The following is an 18260-nucleotide window of genomic DNA, read 5'->3' on the forward strand; positions in this document are numbered from 1 at the left end:
AAAGTCATATATTTGAGCCATTCGGAACGCCATATTAGCAATCATCACATTTTGTTGAAGTCACCCCTCATATCGAAACGCCACCGGCCGTTCCCTCACGGCTCTCGCCTGCCCTGCTCGTCACAGCTATAAAAATTATGAGGTATTCAACAAAAAACGAGTTGCAATTTGACAAAAACAGGCCTTCCAGTTTTACTCTTTCAATTATTCAGTTTCAGAGTTGCTGGTGTGCTGCCTCATTGAGGTCGTTTATGTAATTTTGGTTAATCACACCTAAGCTGAACTGTATGGAAGCTTATGTGTAGCAATATTCAATTTGAAATGTAATATGCAATATGGCAATGCATTTCTGTATTTAAATTTGAATTTTCCCATACATTTGTGCAATGTGTGGTGCAAAATGAAAATTCAAATTCAAATATATAATTTACATTTGCCATTTCATACACTAGTTTTAATATGTAAATTGAATAATAATTTTAACGCTTTATAAGTTGCAAAATTAAAATGTATTACAGAAATTAACATGTTCAAGCAAAAACTGTAGCAAAATTGTAATTTAAATGTTTTTTTTTTTTTAATTGCATTTACACTCACAGTCACAGGTAAGACACTGTGATTGCATTTCCATTAAGTGTCCCGCAATGAATGTAGCAAAATTCAATGTGCAATTTGAAAATGCATTCTGAGCCGATCATGTGCCCGTATTTTTGGTTTACTTTAGTTATTTAATTCATTCAATTATTTTGTTTTGCTGTACTTTTCATGCCAACTTGCCATGGCCCCCCTAGCACCCCTATTTTTTGTGAAAATTAAAATTTTCTGGCTTTTTACTGTATTTGATTAATGTCATTGTATAAAAAGAGGTTTAAATAAATACAAATCTTACAGACATACATGATTTGTATAAATTTTATTTCTGTGGTAAGAGGACTTGAAATGACTCGAAACTAAAATGGTAGGACTTGAGACTTGTTGGCTTTGACTTTTGACTCGACTTGGGACTTGCCTCATCTTTGACTCGACTTGACTCGGGACTCGAGGGCAAAGACTTGAGACTTACTTGTGACTTGCATAACAATGACTTTGTCCCACCTCTGATATGTGGACATTATAAGACAAATGGCACTTAGCATACAAAGACTAAAAACAGCCCACAAATGCTTTTAAAAGGCCGTCAGCTGGGGGGGGGGGGGGGGGGGGATTGAAGGAGAATGTATGTGGCCTGTATTAAAAGTTGTACCGAGACTTTGTATTTGATTATATGACATGCATAATCATATGCAAATCCATCAACCATGTTAAAAAATATCAGCAGCATTAGAGATGGACATTTTACACCATGTTCAATTCAACAGCTTTACAGCCATGCTCTCCATTAGTTAAACTGCATGACATTCTGTACCGCACAACGAGCCACCAAGTCACAAATGCAAAGCAAACTGTAAACACAGACTATTGATTTTTCTTCCTTCCACAGACACAGCAACCCTTGATTTTCAAGACTTCACATTTCATTAACAAATGATTGTAGAAGCAAGTTCATTTATGTCTATATATCCCCAAACCACCAAGAATGACATGCTTTGCCCTCACATTGGGAAGGAGCTATTTGATTGTGACTTAAAGTGGCCAGATGTAAAAAAGAGAAGATTTGAAAATTGGAACACCATTTCCTGACACCGAAATATTCATCAATTTTGGGTAATGTAGTGCACTGTTTTGTACATCACAAACCTCCAGGAGTTCACCAACTGTTTGGAAAACCCTGAACAAAGCAAACCTCATTATTTACATGACCGAGGGGGCAAAAAAAGAACACAGGTTAACAGATTTTGCAGAGGTAAAGGAGTTTGTTTCTTATCCTAAATCTTTTAACCAAAAGGTCAACTTACAATTTAATTTGGACACGTCTTGTTTTCATCATCTTGGTGTCTTCTGAAGTGACAGAGGAGCAAGTTCACTTTGCCCATAACTTTCTACAGTTTGCAGATTTTAATTTTATTTGACTAAGTTTACTTGAGCAGAAAGAATTGTGTAGAAAGAACTGAAATACAAGAAGATGCAGTATGTGATAATGAATGAACATTAATCAAAGAAATAATATTGCATGCACCAACATCTGTAACCCAGAGATGCTACCTTTTGCAAATGTTTAACAATCAAAGCCATATACACTGAAGAAAACAAATGACTAAAGTTTAATACTGGCTACTTTTTGTAAAACATTTTTGATTTTTTTGTCATGGTGCATTTCAAGTATTTATGGATACAAATCAAATGGGAAAAAAGTAAGTACCTTTCAGAGTACATTATAAAAAAGCTCACAAAACAGTTTTATTCTTTAAAATGCAAACTAATGCAACAAACAAGACTTAAATTGGCAATTGTATTATTAGAAGTTTGGCAAAACAAATTAATTTTTTACTCTAAAAAAAATTTGTCAATATCTGTATAATGAAATCTTTTAAGATCTACGACGATAAGTATGAGAGAAAATCAAGTGCCAACTATCAAATTAGATATTTAAAAATGAATCAGTTGCTGGAACTGAAAGGAAATTCTTACTGTAAAATTATTTTGATCTATGTTAACATCCTTCATCATAGCTTCACTGAGCTGCACAGTATGTAATTAACATGCACAATTTCAGTGACATGACCAAAAATAAGACAAAACAATGCTCAATAATTAATAACAGTATGTTTGTTTAAATATAATTACACAAACCTTGCCAGTAATTCTTTAGATATTGATTTAACACTACTCAAGTGACATCCTTTTTAATGGTCTCTCTCATATAGGGGTAAAAACTTTGAAAACTGAAACTATGCAGTAGTGCAACTTATATCTAGCAGGGCCACAGTGTTTTGGACCAGTTAACTTAACTTAGATTTCTATGCACAGTATTTGGTAACACTTTATAATAACTGCACACTATGAAGCATTAGTTAAGCATTAGTTAATAGTTATTTCATCACTTATAAAGCATTAATAGACATTAGTAAGTAGTTTATAAATACAGCTATAATTGCTTTATTCTTGATTTATAAGCATATATATAATGTGTTTAATAATTGTATTTTCATACTTTATTAATAATCAATTTATCATTTCTAAATTAAGTATTACATTATTTACAAACCAGTTATTTAGGAGGTGTCAGTAGTTCATTTAGGAAGTGTAAGTAAATGATTAATAAACTATCTAAACATTCATTTATACATCTTATTATTTAGACACATAGTAATAGTTACTTAGTGTGCTAATAAATGTTTTATTAACACATATTCCTACTGCAATTCATGATTAATTCAGGTAATTATAAAACATTTAGAAGTGGTCAGTTAACTATTTTTGTGAGCTCATCTAAAGTGAGGACTATTTATGCTTTGTAAAGCTTTTATAAATGAGATTTAAAGGTTCAGTGATCTTCTGCACTGCTGTTCTCTAATGTTTTAAAGTTAGTATTGAGGTAGTTTTGACACTAGGAATATGTTAATAAAGCATTTATTAACACACTGAGTAACTAATACTATATGTCTAAATAATAAGATGCATAAATGTACATTTAAATATAATTTATTAATCATTTACTTACACTTCCTAAATGATCTTATGAACCACTGACAACTCCTAAATTACTGCTTTGTGAATAATGTAATACATAATTTAGAAATGACAAATTGATCATTAATAAAGTATGAAAATACAATTATTAAACTCATTATAGATATGCTTATAAATCAAGAACAAAGCATTTATAGCTGTATTTATAAATGGCTTACTAATGTCTATTAATGTTTTATAAATGATAAATTAACTATATACTAATGCTTAACTAATGCTTCATAGCGCGAGTTATTCTAAAGTGTTACCCAGTATTTTTGTCAACAAAATGACAAACTTTTCCAACAGACAAATGCAAATTAATTTGTAAAAGAGGAAAGATGTCACATTATAGCACGGTTCCCTTGCTGTTCTACACAAAACAGCAAAATACATTATAAAGTGCACTAAAACGGTCTCCTGAATAGGTTTCACAAGTAACTAAATTAATATTATATCTTGCTCTTTCAAACTAAAGGTCACCACCATGCAGACACACGTCTGTGACTGTCAGTGCCATTTAAAAAAAAAAAAAAAAAAAAGAAAGTAAGCAGCACTCAGTTGTGTTAATCAATCTTTCAATGAAAATTCCAATACTAGAAACACTGAGCCATTGCAACTTCAGTGTCAATGTTCCTTCTAGTGAACAGTGTGAGGATACTACAGTAATGCTCTGCAGGTGCAGCCACGTGACATGAGAAATGTTGTTGTCATGTCAAATATGGTCAATAAAACTTCCTGCTACATAGCCAGAAAGGTCTTCTTATATAATTGAGGCACTATGTCTGCAGGAAACATTAACAACCTCTATTTCAGTTGGAATGTCTCTGACGGGGTGAAGTCTGCCAAAGCCATAGCACATCTTGAGTTTCATGGACCCGCTTTTGTTCTTCTGACTTTGTCTCCTATCTTCTGAAATGATGGGAAGGGTTCAATTCTACTTCTGCCCTGCTTTAGTGAGAGAAAAAGAAGTTAGAACAGCAGAAACTATGTTATACAGAAAGTTAGCATGCCTGGAAACGTTGAAGATAGCGAGAAGGGATAGATGAGAAGGGAGACTGTGAAGAAGTGAAACCGACAATGAATAGAAGTGATAGTGACAGTAAAAGCACATTTGGCACAGACAGGGAGATTCCTAGAACAGGTACCTTTTCCCCCTTACCAAATTCACCAAACCAAGCTACAAATTTACATCCATCAGTAACATAGCACTCTCCAATTAATCAAAAAATGAGAACTGTGGACTGTTTATTTTCTGGCTGCCATGATTATATCTCATCACACAGGACCTGTTCTATAATTTCCTCTTTATAGCCCCACAGGAATTGAAATGCTAGTCTATGCAATTCATTCATACTACAAGACATCTACTTGCATCATACAAAAATAACTATTGTGTGGTGGTTATCCTGAACGTTACCATGTGAGTATGCTTATGTTCAACACTCTCTCTTAGGCCAATGGATTTTAAGCAGCAGGACACACATACAAAAACATGCATCTATCTCTTTCACTATCTTGCAGTCACTCCCACACACTCACTCGCTCTCACACTGACCTGCAATGTACTTTGCTCCAATTAACATAAACATGCTACCAAGAATGTAAAAGCCCAAGGGTACACAACTGAAGATACTAGTCTCCTCTGTTGGTTGTCCAGAACACAGGTCCATGTCACGCAAGACAGTGAAAAGAAAGAGAAAACAAGTGGGACAATTAAGTAACTACTGATTTTGTGAAACTGAAAAACTAGTTCCTTCTCCTAGAGATTTGCTTTACTGCAGAGTTTAGTTCTACCTGAACCAGGTAATCAATAACTTTCCAGAAAAGTAGATCTCCAGAAAGAAGACTTTGTACCTCTGCTAAAAAAAACAAACAAAAAAAAAACCTTTGTGTTCTTGCAAAATTCTGAACATCCATTCTCCCTGACTTTGGACATTTTGGGTCAATATCTCTGGTTACTGATTACAGCAAACCCTATATCAATCTTTGACTACTGTTGTGGGCCTGGTTGCATCCCCCCCATTGAAACAATGTGTAAAAGAGATCAGATCATTCTCCAGATTTTCAAAACATTGCCATGCATGTATTTACTGAACATGCAATTACTGAATTATTTGCATTTGTAGAGAGTGTTTCTTTGATTATTTGATTGATCAAATTGGCAACTGAGTCAAAAAAAAAAGAAGAAGAAGAAGAAGGAAAAACCCACACACACCATTTCCATTATTGACTGGCTCAGTGGTTTCCCAGTTCATAGCCTTCTGTACAGCTTTCTTCCAGCGAGCATATCGCAGTTCACTCTCTGCATGTATAAAAAAAAAGTCAGTTTCTTCTACAACTAGAATGCTAATCAATGGTTAATTATTACACACATCACAACACAACGTTATAGCCTGGAAGGTTCCAAAAAGTTTGTCAGTATTACATTGAACCATGTTACAAACTAAATAAACAATGAATTTTATGCAAAAACTATATATTGTACATACAATTTACATTATAGTTATGAGCTGCAGTGTGTTGGATTTTAGATTCCTTTACCCTCTGGGTTGATCTGAGGTTCAAATTTTTCTGAAGTGACCTCTGTGAGATCTTCTGGGTTCAGGCTCCATACACTGACCCCCTCAGCTGCTCCTGCTGCCATGGCAGCACCCAGAGCTGTGGTTTCAGGCATGGATGGCTTTACTGTAAATTAATACAATTTAAATTCTATATCTGTCCATTTCTAAGTGTTTATGTACATCCTTATGCACAGACGCACAAGTAAATCAGTAATATTTAATCCTTTCAAAAAGTGATGCACGTTTTCAGACCCTTTGTATGAAAATGTGCAACTTACCAACGGGGATACACAGTATGTCGGCCTGCAGCTGCATCAGTAACCGATTGGACGTCATGCCTCCATCAACCTGGAGCTGAGACAGATGAATACCACTGTCCTGGTTCATTGCATCCAGAATCTGAAACAAATTTTAGCATCCTTTAACACCCCACAAAAACTTTTATTATTTACAACATACACTACTCAAATTTAGAAACACACCTCTATCCTTAAGACTGTAAAAATAAGTAAGGGATAATGTACATTAAAATAGACCCTGCAAAATAAACAACAACAGGGTGATCAGGACATGAAGTCTGTGGCTGACTACATTATTACACATCCATTTACAGATCAAATGAACATCAAAAGAAGATGTGAGTTGAAATTATTTTTTTAGTTTTTAGAGACCACAGAAATGCTTTGGACAAATGGTTAATATTCATCTGTCAATAATTATTTTAATTAGGACTCATGCAGACTTCATGGAATTCATGGAACATACCTCTCGTGTCTGGAAGCAGACAGCTTCGAGTGCTGCAAAAGCCAAATGACTCCTATTGGTGAACTGTGTTAGACCACAGATGATTCTGTTGTATGCAAGAGGCAGAGGTTCAATGTTACACATTTCACATGTAATAACACGTAGCACTGCAACTGGACTTAAAGGAAGAAAAAAATGCATTAATATCACAAGCATTCTCACATGATAACATTTGCAATAGGATTTCTCTTTTTATAAAAATCTGGTGCCTTACTATAATTCAATACTCATTATACTCAGGCTTTGGTGTTTTTATGTCACTTACAGAGAAGAGCTGAAAACGATCTTTTAAATAGATGGATCAATTACTCACCCTCTGGCACTTGGTTCCCAGTATGGCGCATATAATCCAGAGAACGCAGGGACAAAATAACAGCCATATGATGTTCCAACATCAGCAGCTAACTTTTCTAAGGTGAAAAGTTAAGTGTTTATATTGAAATATTCCAAAACTGGGTTAAATGCTTTTGTATTGTGTAGAAATATAATTTTTATAATAACACACCGAGTTCTGTAGAGGTCTGGATAATTCCAAGGTTATCCTTTAGCCAACGCACAACTGCTCCTGCAATGGCAACAGAACCCTAGAAAAGAGCATTGCAGATGAATAAGGTTAAAGGATTGGTTATATTACTTTAAAAAATTATATTAATTTCTCACAATTACTGTGATTTAATGTTTTTAGAGGTGGAATAAAAAAAATTTGCCAGTTCTAACAACTGTCATGTAAACAATAGGGATGCACTGATCTGATATTCATTATTGGTCAAGTCAAGTCACCTTTATTTATATAGCGCTTTATATACAACACAGACTGTTTGAAAGCAGCTTTACAGTGATAACAGGAAAAATGATTCAATGATGCAAATAGAGTTCATTTCAGCTGTACAGCAGCTCTAAAAGAAAATAGTGTCATTGTTCAGCTGAAGTCAGTTCAGCGTTGATTCAGTTGTGTTGTAAAGATCATCAATTATTAAATGAGTTAATTTCATCTATAAAGCAGTTCAGCAAAAAACACTGATATCATCGTCTAGCTGAGTTCAGTTCTCAATCTCATCCAATAGTGTCAGTACAGTCAAATCAATAATATTGTCGAATATTAAATATCCCCAACTAAGCAAGCCAGAGGCGACAGTGGCAAGGAACCCAAACTCTATCACATGACAGAATGGAGAAAAAAAAAAATCTTTGAGAGAACCTTTGGTCAGAAAATCAGATTGTGGATTGGGAGCATTCAAATATTTCAATTTATAAAATTACTGTGCACCCAAGATTTTTATAGAATTGTCTTTGCTGCTGAATTATCCATTCAGTTTATAATATATTTTTGTTGTATATTACGATTATATATTTTTATTAATTTATCATCTTTATCTATAATTAACTAGTGTGTATTTAGTGGACTGTGTTTAAAACATAAAAGAGTGATTATCAGTTCCACAGACACAGGGGTATAGATATTCTACAATGATCAAAGAAAAAAATGCATTGGTATCAGATAGGTATCAGCTGACATTCAGAATTTGCATATCAGATCAGTTATGAAAAATGGTATCAGTGCATCCCTAAACAATACATAAATATTGCTTGGTAAGAAAAAGTCTGCCAAGAACATAATATGTAGTGACAATTATATTATGTAAAAACAATGCCACATTTAACATTACCTCTAGTGCATAGCAGGCTGGCTTGTCACGCCCTAGTTTATATGCAACCGTTGTCAGAAGTCCATGGTCTGACATTACAGGCTTCAGAAAAAAACAATGGCAGATTAAACAAGTAACACAAACAATGTGTTTTAAAAGCTACATGTAAATTGAATACCTTTGTTCCTACATTCTTAAGAAGGAAACAACCAGTCCCATAACTGTAAATAATACAAAAAAAAAATTAAAACAAAAACATAAAAACTTACATATTTGAGCATCTTAATTCAGTCTCAAATATTTTTGCATGTTGACACATTAGGCTGTGTGGAGAGCAAAAGAATCTGCTCAGTGATATTGCTGCATATGAAACATAAAAGGCAGATTAACAAAATTAAATCATACGTATTTTTGGCTTGTCCGTCTGTGAAGCACATCTGTCCAACCAGTGCAGCAGACTGGTCACCAAGACACTATAAATTAGATGCATGACAGAAAGTATTGTGAATTTCTGTTATCCTTGAGGATCTGAAGACATCATATTTTATATGCATTATGATCAACTTAATTATCCAACTTGAAAAAATAATCATAACAATGTATATAACACACACAATCAAAAGTTAAGAGATACTGGCTGAATAATAGGAAGACAGAAAGAAACAGTAATTGTTCTAATAAAAATCTAATAATCTTACCCCTGATATGGGGACACCAGTTAAAGGGCCAGATTTCTGTAAAAACAAAAAAACAAAAAAAAACAATTAAAAAGTAAAACATCAGGGGAAAAATTTAATAATATACAAATAAATTTAATAATTAACATGCATTACACCACCCCTGCTTAATGGCAAAACTCTAACACTTGAGTCAGTTTAAAAATTAATAGTCTACTTTCTAGTGGATATGAGGATCTTTGCCATGTCAAAATCATCTGCTGCTGTGTGTTCTAAGTATCTTCTCTAGACATACCCCACAAATGGTTAAAACCACACAGAGGAAACAGTGACTCTACAAGTATGTGTTGAAAACAGAGTAATTGAGCAGCTTCATTTTCATTACTGCAACTTAAGATGGTGTGTCCTCATCCATAGAGAGAGAAAAAAAAGAAGCAGCAGCCAACAACGAACGGTTTCACAGACACGGCTTAGGCTAAGCCAGGATTAGGCTTTATTTCAATTAAGGTATTTAGGTAGCTTTTATAAACTTACCCTAGAAAAAAAAACATGTGTACATCTTGAGACAAAACAATGGCTCTGACATTTTTAAGAGATGTCAGTGCAAGTTACTTTCAGTTAAAACAGCTCAAACATGCATTTTAGTCTAGGACTAGCTTAAGCCTTGTCTGTGAAACGGGGTATATGAAAAAGCTCCTAAACTGGCATTAACTTTAAGAGCTTTTGGAAAGGATAGGCAGTGCACCTGGCATCAAGCCAAAACAGTGGAAAAACAATTAAAAACATCCGGTCTATTTCCAATAAGACCCCAACTATAAATTGCATTTATAACCAAAATAAGGAACACATGTGTGCGCCATATTGGAAATGCACCAAATACTGTGATGACAACATGACACAGCAAAGTTGTCTCAGACATGACAGTGTGTGGACAACTAGAGAATACTCACCAGATTAGAGCTGATTTTCTATCAGTCAGCCCAAAGAGATCACAGGACAAAATGTAATCGTGATAAAGAGGGACATACTAAAATTTTCAAAGGGTGAAATGACTGCTCCACAGCAAATTTCAAATTTGGATGGAAAGCATTTTTTGGACTTGTGGATTTTGTGTATGTACAATTGAAGTACAAATGGAAGAAGTTACTGTTTGACAGGCACTGCTCTGGAGCAAAGATCATTTCTCTCTTGCATAGCATGCAAATAAATATTTATATTGGACTCTGAGTAGGACACATTTTAAAGTAGTGTGACAATTTCACACAACACAATCCTAACAACGCATTATGTAACATAAGTACAGAAATCAATTCTCTCTTAGGTGGTGAAACACTTACCATCAAACCATAAATCTCTGAAGAACTTCTCACTTTTGGCAGAATTTCCATTGGTATATCAAAATATCTATTTAAGAAATATATGTTATAAATATATATTAAGAAAGGCTGGAATCGGTGAAAGCTGGAAGACAGAGCCAGTCTGCAGTTTTTTTGTTTTTTTTTTCCAGATTTTTTTCAGATTTTGCAGAAAACTCAGTGATACCGAGTTGTTTACTGTATGGTGGCCAGTTTTTTTCTGTAACCATTTACATGTTCAGATTTTTAAAGTCATGTAGTGTATTCCAGCCTTAATGGGATACTCCGCGCAAGAATTAAAATTAATAATTTACTTACCCTCATGTCTTTACTGAATTCTTTTTAACTATAAACCTAGCTTTCGACAAACTGTTATATGCGGGTTCATGAGAGCATGAGATAGGTTATTTTTTAAAAAATCTTCTTTGTGTAAGTAAGTAATAATAACGATAAGAGAATTTTAATTCTTTTGTGGATTATCCCTTTAAGTTACATTCTTTTTGACAACTGCATATCCAAGTTAGTTTTACTCCAGAAATATTTATAAAAAAACTGTATGTATGCATATATGTAATTACGTGCAGAGCTCTGGATCCCAGTCCAGTGTGTGAATATTGAAGAGCATGGTCCGGCTGGCATTGGTCACATCTGTGCAGTGAACACCTCCCTTCTTCCCACCTGTCAAGCACTGAAAGTAAGGGGTTATCACCAATTATTTACACAAGATTAAATATTTACATCATGATCACTTCATACTAATCAGAGCCAATGTAATTAATCCATGAATACGTGCTTGAGTTTATTTTGCAGTATCAGTAAGCGTGAGAATTATTATTTAGAAGCCTGATGACATTGGACTATCACAAAGCCATGCACTGATTTCTTCTTTTACCCTTTAACCCCAAACTCATATACACAACAACTATAGATTGCATAAGAGATACCTCACTGCTACTGCTCTTACCCAGATAAGCCAGGAGTCAACTGTTCCAAACATTGCCCTGTGGGAAAGCACACCTTCATGGACCTTTTCCACATTATCCATCAACCAGCGTAACTTCACTGCGCTGAAGTACGTGCTGATGGGGAGGCCAGTCTTGTGCTATATGAGGCAAGATAAGAAATAACAAGTATTATTCAAAACTATAGATATACAAAAACAGTGCACTTTTCTTACTTATGAATGGAAGAAACTTGAATGCGCAATATGGAGGAAAACGAGGAATACTGCCATTAGAAGCACCGGTTACAATAGAAACCCGAGACTCGTGCTTAAGGCTGCACATGCGCATTGGCTGGTCTAGCCTGAAAAGTATGCTTTTTCCAATGCTATTTGAGCATAAGAAACAGCATTAATGGGACATTTATGTCAGATTTTGTTGCTGATTTGAAATGTTATTTGTGAGTTTGTCAAGCAGTTTTTAATATTTCAGGATTCCCCCATTCAAACAGATAGGACTTGGTCTCAGATGCCCGAAATAGCTGCCCAGAGGTGTTGCAAACATGGCAGCTGAGTGAACAGACTTTCCTTGAAAGGGGATTTAGTATTATTAAATTTTGCCAACTTTGAGTAAGAGATGACATATAACTTGTTCATAATTATGAGTGGACTTAAAAGTCTAGTGAAGAGGCTTGTTCAGCAGAGTGTTTCCTCGAAGCTTTGACATAAATCCATTTGAAAAAATAAAAAATAAAATAATCAGCATGGGCCATACTGTGCTAGTCCCTTTTCTTTTTATAAATAGTCAATAGTGTGACTTAGCTTTTAGCAACAGCTTTTGACTTAGCAACAGTTTTTGACTTTGCAATAGCATAGACTTAGCACAGTTGTATTAAAAATTAAGTTATATTTAATATGAAACTGTTACTAACAATAAAATATAATTTTTAGTAGTGGTTATGATGTGTGGTGAAAAGCTTGAAATGTATGTTGATGCATGGCATGGTGGAAAGACATCAATAAAACAGCTTGTAAACAATATGTCACGAAGCATTACTTTTACTTTTTGACTCAGGCAAGTCATTCAGGGTCCACAGCTTATCAGTTTGCCAGAGAAAATAACTTTTTCACTAAATATATGCACTATATTAGCCTATATATTAATTATATTTTATTTAACCTGTTAGTGATGTCTTGATTATTTAATGGATGTTTAAATAAATCTGTCATGAAAATGACAGCCACTGTGTATATTTCAACAAGTTGGAGTAAACATAATTTTATAAAGAATTAGATTTAGAAGTTAATGCAAAAACTGCCTTATGTGCAGTTTACATGTTTGCATATAATTTGTTATTTGAGTGTTGATTATAATATCTAAAAAAAAAAAAGCAACTGAATTCAGGCTAATAGTTTGGGTTCTGTTAACCTGTTAAATTTTGTTAAATTTAATTTCTGTTAAATAGTTTTCTCCCCCTGCTGTACCGAATCATGACCGAGGTACGCATTGAGCCGTCAGTTTTGTGTACCGTTATACCCCTATTGAAAATGATTTTATATAATAATGGATTGTAGATGTAGCTGTTAAATTCTTGATTACTGAAACACTGGCACTCTCACCTTGAGGTGGTTTTTATTCCTGCCAGGAGTTTTGTTGATGAGTCTTTCTACTGTGGACTGGGTCCGCAGATCAAGCCAAACTAAACACATCCAAATAAATTAGGACTTATTAGGTTTGTTTATTTTTTTAATAGATTCTGAACTGTAAAGCAATAGATACAATCTCTGATAAAAGTGCTATTTATATATAAAAGTAAGGCAATGTTACTTACCTATAGCACTGTAAAGTGGTTCCCCTGTTTCCTTGTCCCAAACAAGGGTGGTTTCCCTCTGATTTGTCACCCCAATGGCTACACAAATTAAAATAAGTGAAGAAATTTAAATAACCATGAGAGTGTAATAGCAGGTGCATGGAGAAATAGCAGGTTGTTCTGGTACCTTTTATGTTCGAGATATCAATGTTGAGCTGGGTCAGTTTCTCACAGGTCCTGTCCATACACTCATATACAGACTGAAGAATCTCTTTTGGATCCTCCTCCACCCAGCTGAGAACACACAATAAAACACTTTAAATGTCAGACCTGCCACATGAAACTTGCATAAATCTTAAATACAGCACACTGAACACAGTTGGCAGATGACATCATTGCCACCCAAGTGAATGGAAGAAATCCTATTTAGCTCATCTAGAATAACAGCATGAACAAATAGTGAACTTGTGATTCGAATCACAAGTTGTACTATTACTATATTGCATAATGCATTGCCAAACTGAATCAGCATGTGTCATCTCATGACAGAAAGGACACAATACTCACCCCTCTTTAGGAAAGCTCTGTTTAATCTCAACCTGATGGTGGCTGAGAAGCTCTGCAGTTTTTGCATTGAAAACCTACAATTAAAAGAAGAGAGAAATATGGCAAGTCTCTAGTGCTTCAGCAACTAGAAATAGCATAACAAGAAAATAAAGAAAACATGAATTAAAACCACTTATGAAACATCTTGCTCATTCAGAAATGTCAGAAGAAACGGTCCAAAATGGCACTCAAAAGTTAACCTATTTTAATGTAGAAAATTAACTTCTTACTAACTTATTCTTTTATTTATTTATTTTCTTTTGATGACATGAGTCAGTTATGCATGCATATTTCCAGCAGATGGCCTGACCAAGATTTTTCTTCCAAACTGCCTCAACCTCAATTTAGAGAAAGACAGAAATCACAGGTATAAAAACTCAATGTTTTGGAGAAAGAATACCAGAATAGCATTTCCCTGACCTAATCTGACTTGTACCTGCTACATTTCAGTGTGGTATTGCAGTCATTTGTCAGTAATGTTGAAAACCGGACATTCCAGCTGTTACAAAAGGCATTGATCACAGAGTTTTATTTCATTCTGAGATTTTCAGTTGAGTAACAATTCCCGCCACAACCTTTTAACAATATGAGTAATGTTTGTTAGGCCGTGGAGTTACAGTCACACCCTATTTTAACACAACCACACATTCTTATATTCATTTTTGTCTTCCTAATGGACAAAACAAAAGCACAAGGCACAAAGAAAAGACATCAAACTGCTTTGTGCACTATCAGTGTCATGACCTTGTCAGATCTAATTCAGGCCTACAGTGGTGGTCAGAATTATTGGCACCCTTGGTAAATATGATCAAAGATGAAAATAAAAATAAATCTGCATTGTTTAGCCTTTTGATCTTTAATTCATAAAATTAGCAAAAATGTAACCGTTCATTGGGAATCTGAAGGATCTGGAGAGATTCTGTATAAAGGAATGATCTTTGATCTCTTGTCAGGTGTTCTCCAAACTCATCAGACATTATAGGTGAAGATTCAGAGCTGTTATCTTGGGAAAAGGAGGTTGCAAAAAGTATTTAACAAAAGGGTGCCAATAATTGTGGCCAACGTGTTTTGGAGAAAAACATTTATTTCATAATGTTATTTTCTCCCCACTTTCAATTCTTTTCCTTCAATGAAAGGTTAGATTTTTGTTAATTAAAGATCAAAAGGATAAACAATGCATAATTATTTTTTATAGTCATCTTTGATCATATTTACCAAGGGTGCCAATAATTCTGACCACCACTGTACATAACATATTAGGCCCACAGTAGGCAACAGTAAAATATTAGGCCCACAACAGGCAACAGTAACATTTTCTAACGGATCACAAGACTAAATCTTAAATATTAAAATAAAGGATGAAAGGGGTTTTTAATCTTTTAGATGCCATGGACCCCAAATATGATCCTCCCCATTCGAGGGACCCCCATCCTAAAATTGAAAAGGCATCTATATTTTTGTATAAAGATCAAATCTGTACTGTGGAAAAAAAAAAAAAAAATCATACTAAATAATGTCAAAATATTATTTTGAAAATGTTAAGTTACATTATTAGGGTGCATTCATTTAAATAGGGACATATTTTGCCATTCAGATGACTAGGAAAAATGTCCCAATTATCCTGAATTAGCCTTTTATTTTGTTTCCTACTCATTATAGCCTAGTACTGTACTGTTAGATGTATTTATTCTGTACTTTTAGATGTATTTATTCATTTACTTATTTTAATCTACCATTTATTTGTCTTTTATTTTTTTAATTATTATAAACTTTTTTTTTTTTACATTTATTTATGTACATTGTTTTTCTCAACATTTCCATAGCCATGGCCCCCAAGCACTCACTTGCTGCTACCTGGACCCCACACAACACACAACACACAACACACATATCCTATATATTGTATGGAGAAACTTTCCAATGTGTGATTGACATGTGTCATTTAAAAAGTCGGCATGTTCAAAAAACATAATTACAGCTGTCATATTCGGAATTGAAACTTAGTTTTAAGCAAAACATTTGAACTTGGTAATGCTGCTCAAATCCAAACATTGTGCAACTGGGTAAAACAAGTTTAGCAAGTTAAATTTCACATAGAGCCAGAAATTAACAGCATCTGGGCTGAATGTGTTCACTCGATATTTAGTGTCAAAATATCCCGTCGGTTACAGTCAAATAAAAATTTTCAGACACAAGCATCGAGTAAACAGAAAGCTAACTAGAAAGATTCAGCTAATGTTCAATTGTCATCATACGGAAGACTAAGCAGAACCAGAACCTAAGGTTACAATCCATTTGGGTAACTTGCATGACAGCTGATTCAGAACTCCTGCCGAACCGGCTTCAGTATCTTTATCTGCCGGCAGCACATGTTGGCAAGGGCACGGAGGACTCTCCATTCTCTGGATGTATGCGAGCCACTTCAGTAAACTCCACCACAACCAGATGACATGTCCTTAAGATGCGACTTACCAGAAAACGTGTGGAACTCGTGCCTTGGTCGATAGCAGCTACGAGGGGGCCAAGCATGATTCTGTTCGACGATGCAGCCATTATACTGTTCATTGAATTAGTGAGCGTGAATGACCACAGAAGCCAGAAATATAACACTGGACACTCGCCTCACCGATCTGCGCTCCGCCCCCTCTCCCGCTCAGACTTCTGTGCGGCACTGACGCCTTGATGATGACGTAACACACCCCCATATGGGAGGAGAGTTTTTCTGGAACATCAGTCTATCAATCTATCACACGTTGAAATCTAAACTTTGGAGTTTAAACTTTTTATTATAGTGAAATGTAATAAAATGACAAATTGTACAAATGCAATAAATTATGTATGTATTATCATATAAATAATACAACGAGTGCTGCTCTAAAGCCAAAGGCTATGTTCTTGGCTACATTCACATTGTCAATCCAAATCCGATTTTTTGTGTATGAGATTAAAATCTGATCAAAAATTATTGATGTCCATATTGTGTACCGCAACGGTGAACAATTTCACCACGTAGCTACAACATGTTCCTGGATCAGCATCTTTGTTGATCCTGGAACAAAATTACAAACAATCAATCAGATTTGAGGGACGTGTTTACAGATTATGTCAAGTTTAGGTTTACAACCAGGGGTAGGTGCTTCTACATCAGTGTAGGGGTTTAGGGGTAGTGATGTGGTTAGGACTATGGATGTGTGATATAATGCAAGAATACACTGTTAACGATTTCCCTGTATTTTTACAGCACAGTACTGGCAGCAGGGTTGCCAGCAATGTACTGTATTTTGCTTTACAGCAATGTACTGTAATGCAATTTTACAGTACAAAAAAACAGTACTGTATAACTACATAACAGTATTTTACTGTATTTTTTACAGTATTTTGAAATTTAATCAATTTTTACTGTATTTTTACTATATTGTAATATATATTGTTATTTTACTGTTAAATATTACTTCTAATCATTGCTACTAATGATAAAATATATAATTATATAATACATAGGTTATAATAGTACATACTATAGTTAGTAACATTACAATAGCACTATACTACAGAATAACATTACAAATCAAAAGGCAAACCAAAGAGTAAATTTTAAAAAAAAATTCAACCAATATATTTAAACATTTCAGAATTGTCAACATCTTTCGCCACAGCAACGGCCCTGGTACAGTGCATCAGCTTGATCAGCATCAATTTGATTTATCTTAAAAAGTGAGCAAAAACAACAAGATTCACCCCTAACTGAAGGGCACATGGATGGCTACAAACAGGCCACAGTCCCTCAGTGCAAAGTCTTCCATTTAAACACAAAGGACCGAACTAAGCTGTTGACATGTGGGTTGATGGCCATCACTATGCACCACCGTGCTGATCTTCTGCTCACTCCCTGTTGGGCAGTACATTTCTTCCCTTCAATGCTGAAACTAACAAAGTCAAGGCGCACACACACAATGCATTACAAAAACTGTTATCCACAGCACCAATAAAGATGAACAATGTAAGATAGAAATGTCAAATGAAAATTCTGTAGCAAAACAAAATGCAACTTATTTTTAAAGTTTAAAAGGTTGTATTATGGCTAATACTTACAAAATACTCATATGCTTCCTTGTGACAGCAATGCACTTCCCAGGATGCAAAGACAAGTGGACCACACTGCTGGAAGAAATCAAAATAAATGTTTATTCATTGATATTGCTTTGTTGGTGTTACGTGCTGGTGTTGTAGAGAGGAGGCGTTCACAGA

General features: G+C 34.7%; 1 protein-coding gene across 6 annotated transcripts; it reads right to left on the reverse strand.

Annotated features, from left to right (window-relative positions):
• Positions 1-3804: 3804 nt before the first annotated feature.
• gk (glycerol kinase) lies at positions 3805-16641 on the reverse strand. Of its 6 annotated transcripts, XM_067402718.1 has the most exons (22): positions 16485-16542; positions 14247-14350; positions 13974-14047; positions 13594-13700; positions 13428-13505; positions 13216-13295; positions 11620-11757; positions 11234-11343; positions 10638-10704; positions 10251-10268; positions 9322-9357; positions 9029-9096; positions 8802-8844; positions 8645-8725; positions 7483-7561; positions 7291-7387; positions 6939-7023; positions 6452-6572; positions 6154-6297; positions 5828-5914; positions 5168-5254; positions 3805-4560 (listed from the first exon to the last, which is right to left on the reverse strand). In XM_067402718.1, exons 4-22 carry the CDS (start codon positions 13649-13651, stop codon positions 4547-4549), a joined length of 1491 nt encoding a protein of 496 aa, XP_067258819.1. In that variant the 5' UTR covers positions 13652-13700; positions 13974-14047; positions 14247-14350; positions 16485-16542; the 3' UTR covers positions 3805-4546. The 6 variants fall into 6 exon arrangements, with proteins under 6 accessions (XP_067258819.1, XP_067258814.1, XP_067258813.1 ...); XM_067402713.1 differs by lacking the exon at positions 14247-14350 and having other exon boundaries at positions 3805-4557; positions 16485-16641; XM_067402712.1 differs by lacking the exon at positions 14247-14350 and having other exon boundaries at positions 16485-16641.
• Positions 16642-18260: the final 1619 nt, after the last annotated feature.

The sequence above is a fragment of the Chanodichthys erythropterus genome, chromosome 12 (genome assembly GCF_024489055.1).
Source record: "Chanodichthys erythropterus isolate Z2021 chromosome 12, ASM2448905v1, whole genome shotgun sequence".
NCBI classification, from domain to species: domain Eukaryota; kingdom Metazoa; phylum Chordata; class Actinopteri; order Cypriniformes; family Xenocyprididae; genus Chanodichthys; species Chanodichthys erythropterus.

Bases quoted from the DNA above. Each gene is read 5' to 3' on its own strand.
- gk (XM_067402712.1), bottom strand. From the start codon at position 16,577: ATGAACAGTATAATGGCTGCATCGTCGAACAGAATCATGCTTGGCCCC. The intron at 10,705-11,233 runs GTAATTACATAT...TTTCTTAAATAG, and splicing joins TGGGATCCAGAGCTCTGCAC to ATATTTTGATATACCAATGG. The intron at 9,097-9,321 runs GTAAGATTATTA...TCTAATTTATAG, and splicing joins CTGGTGTCCCCATATCAGGG to TGTCTTGGTGACCAGTCTGC.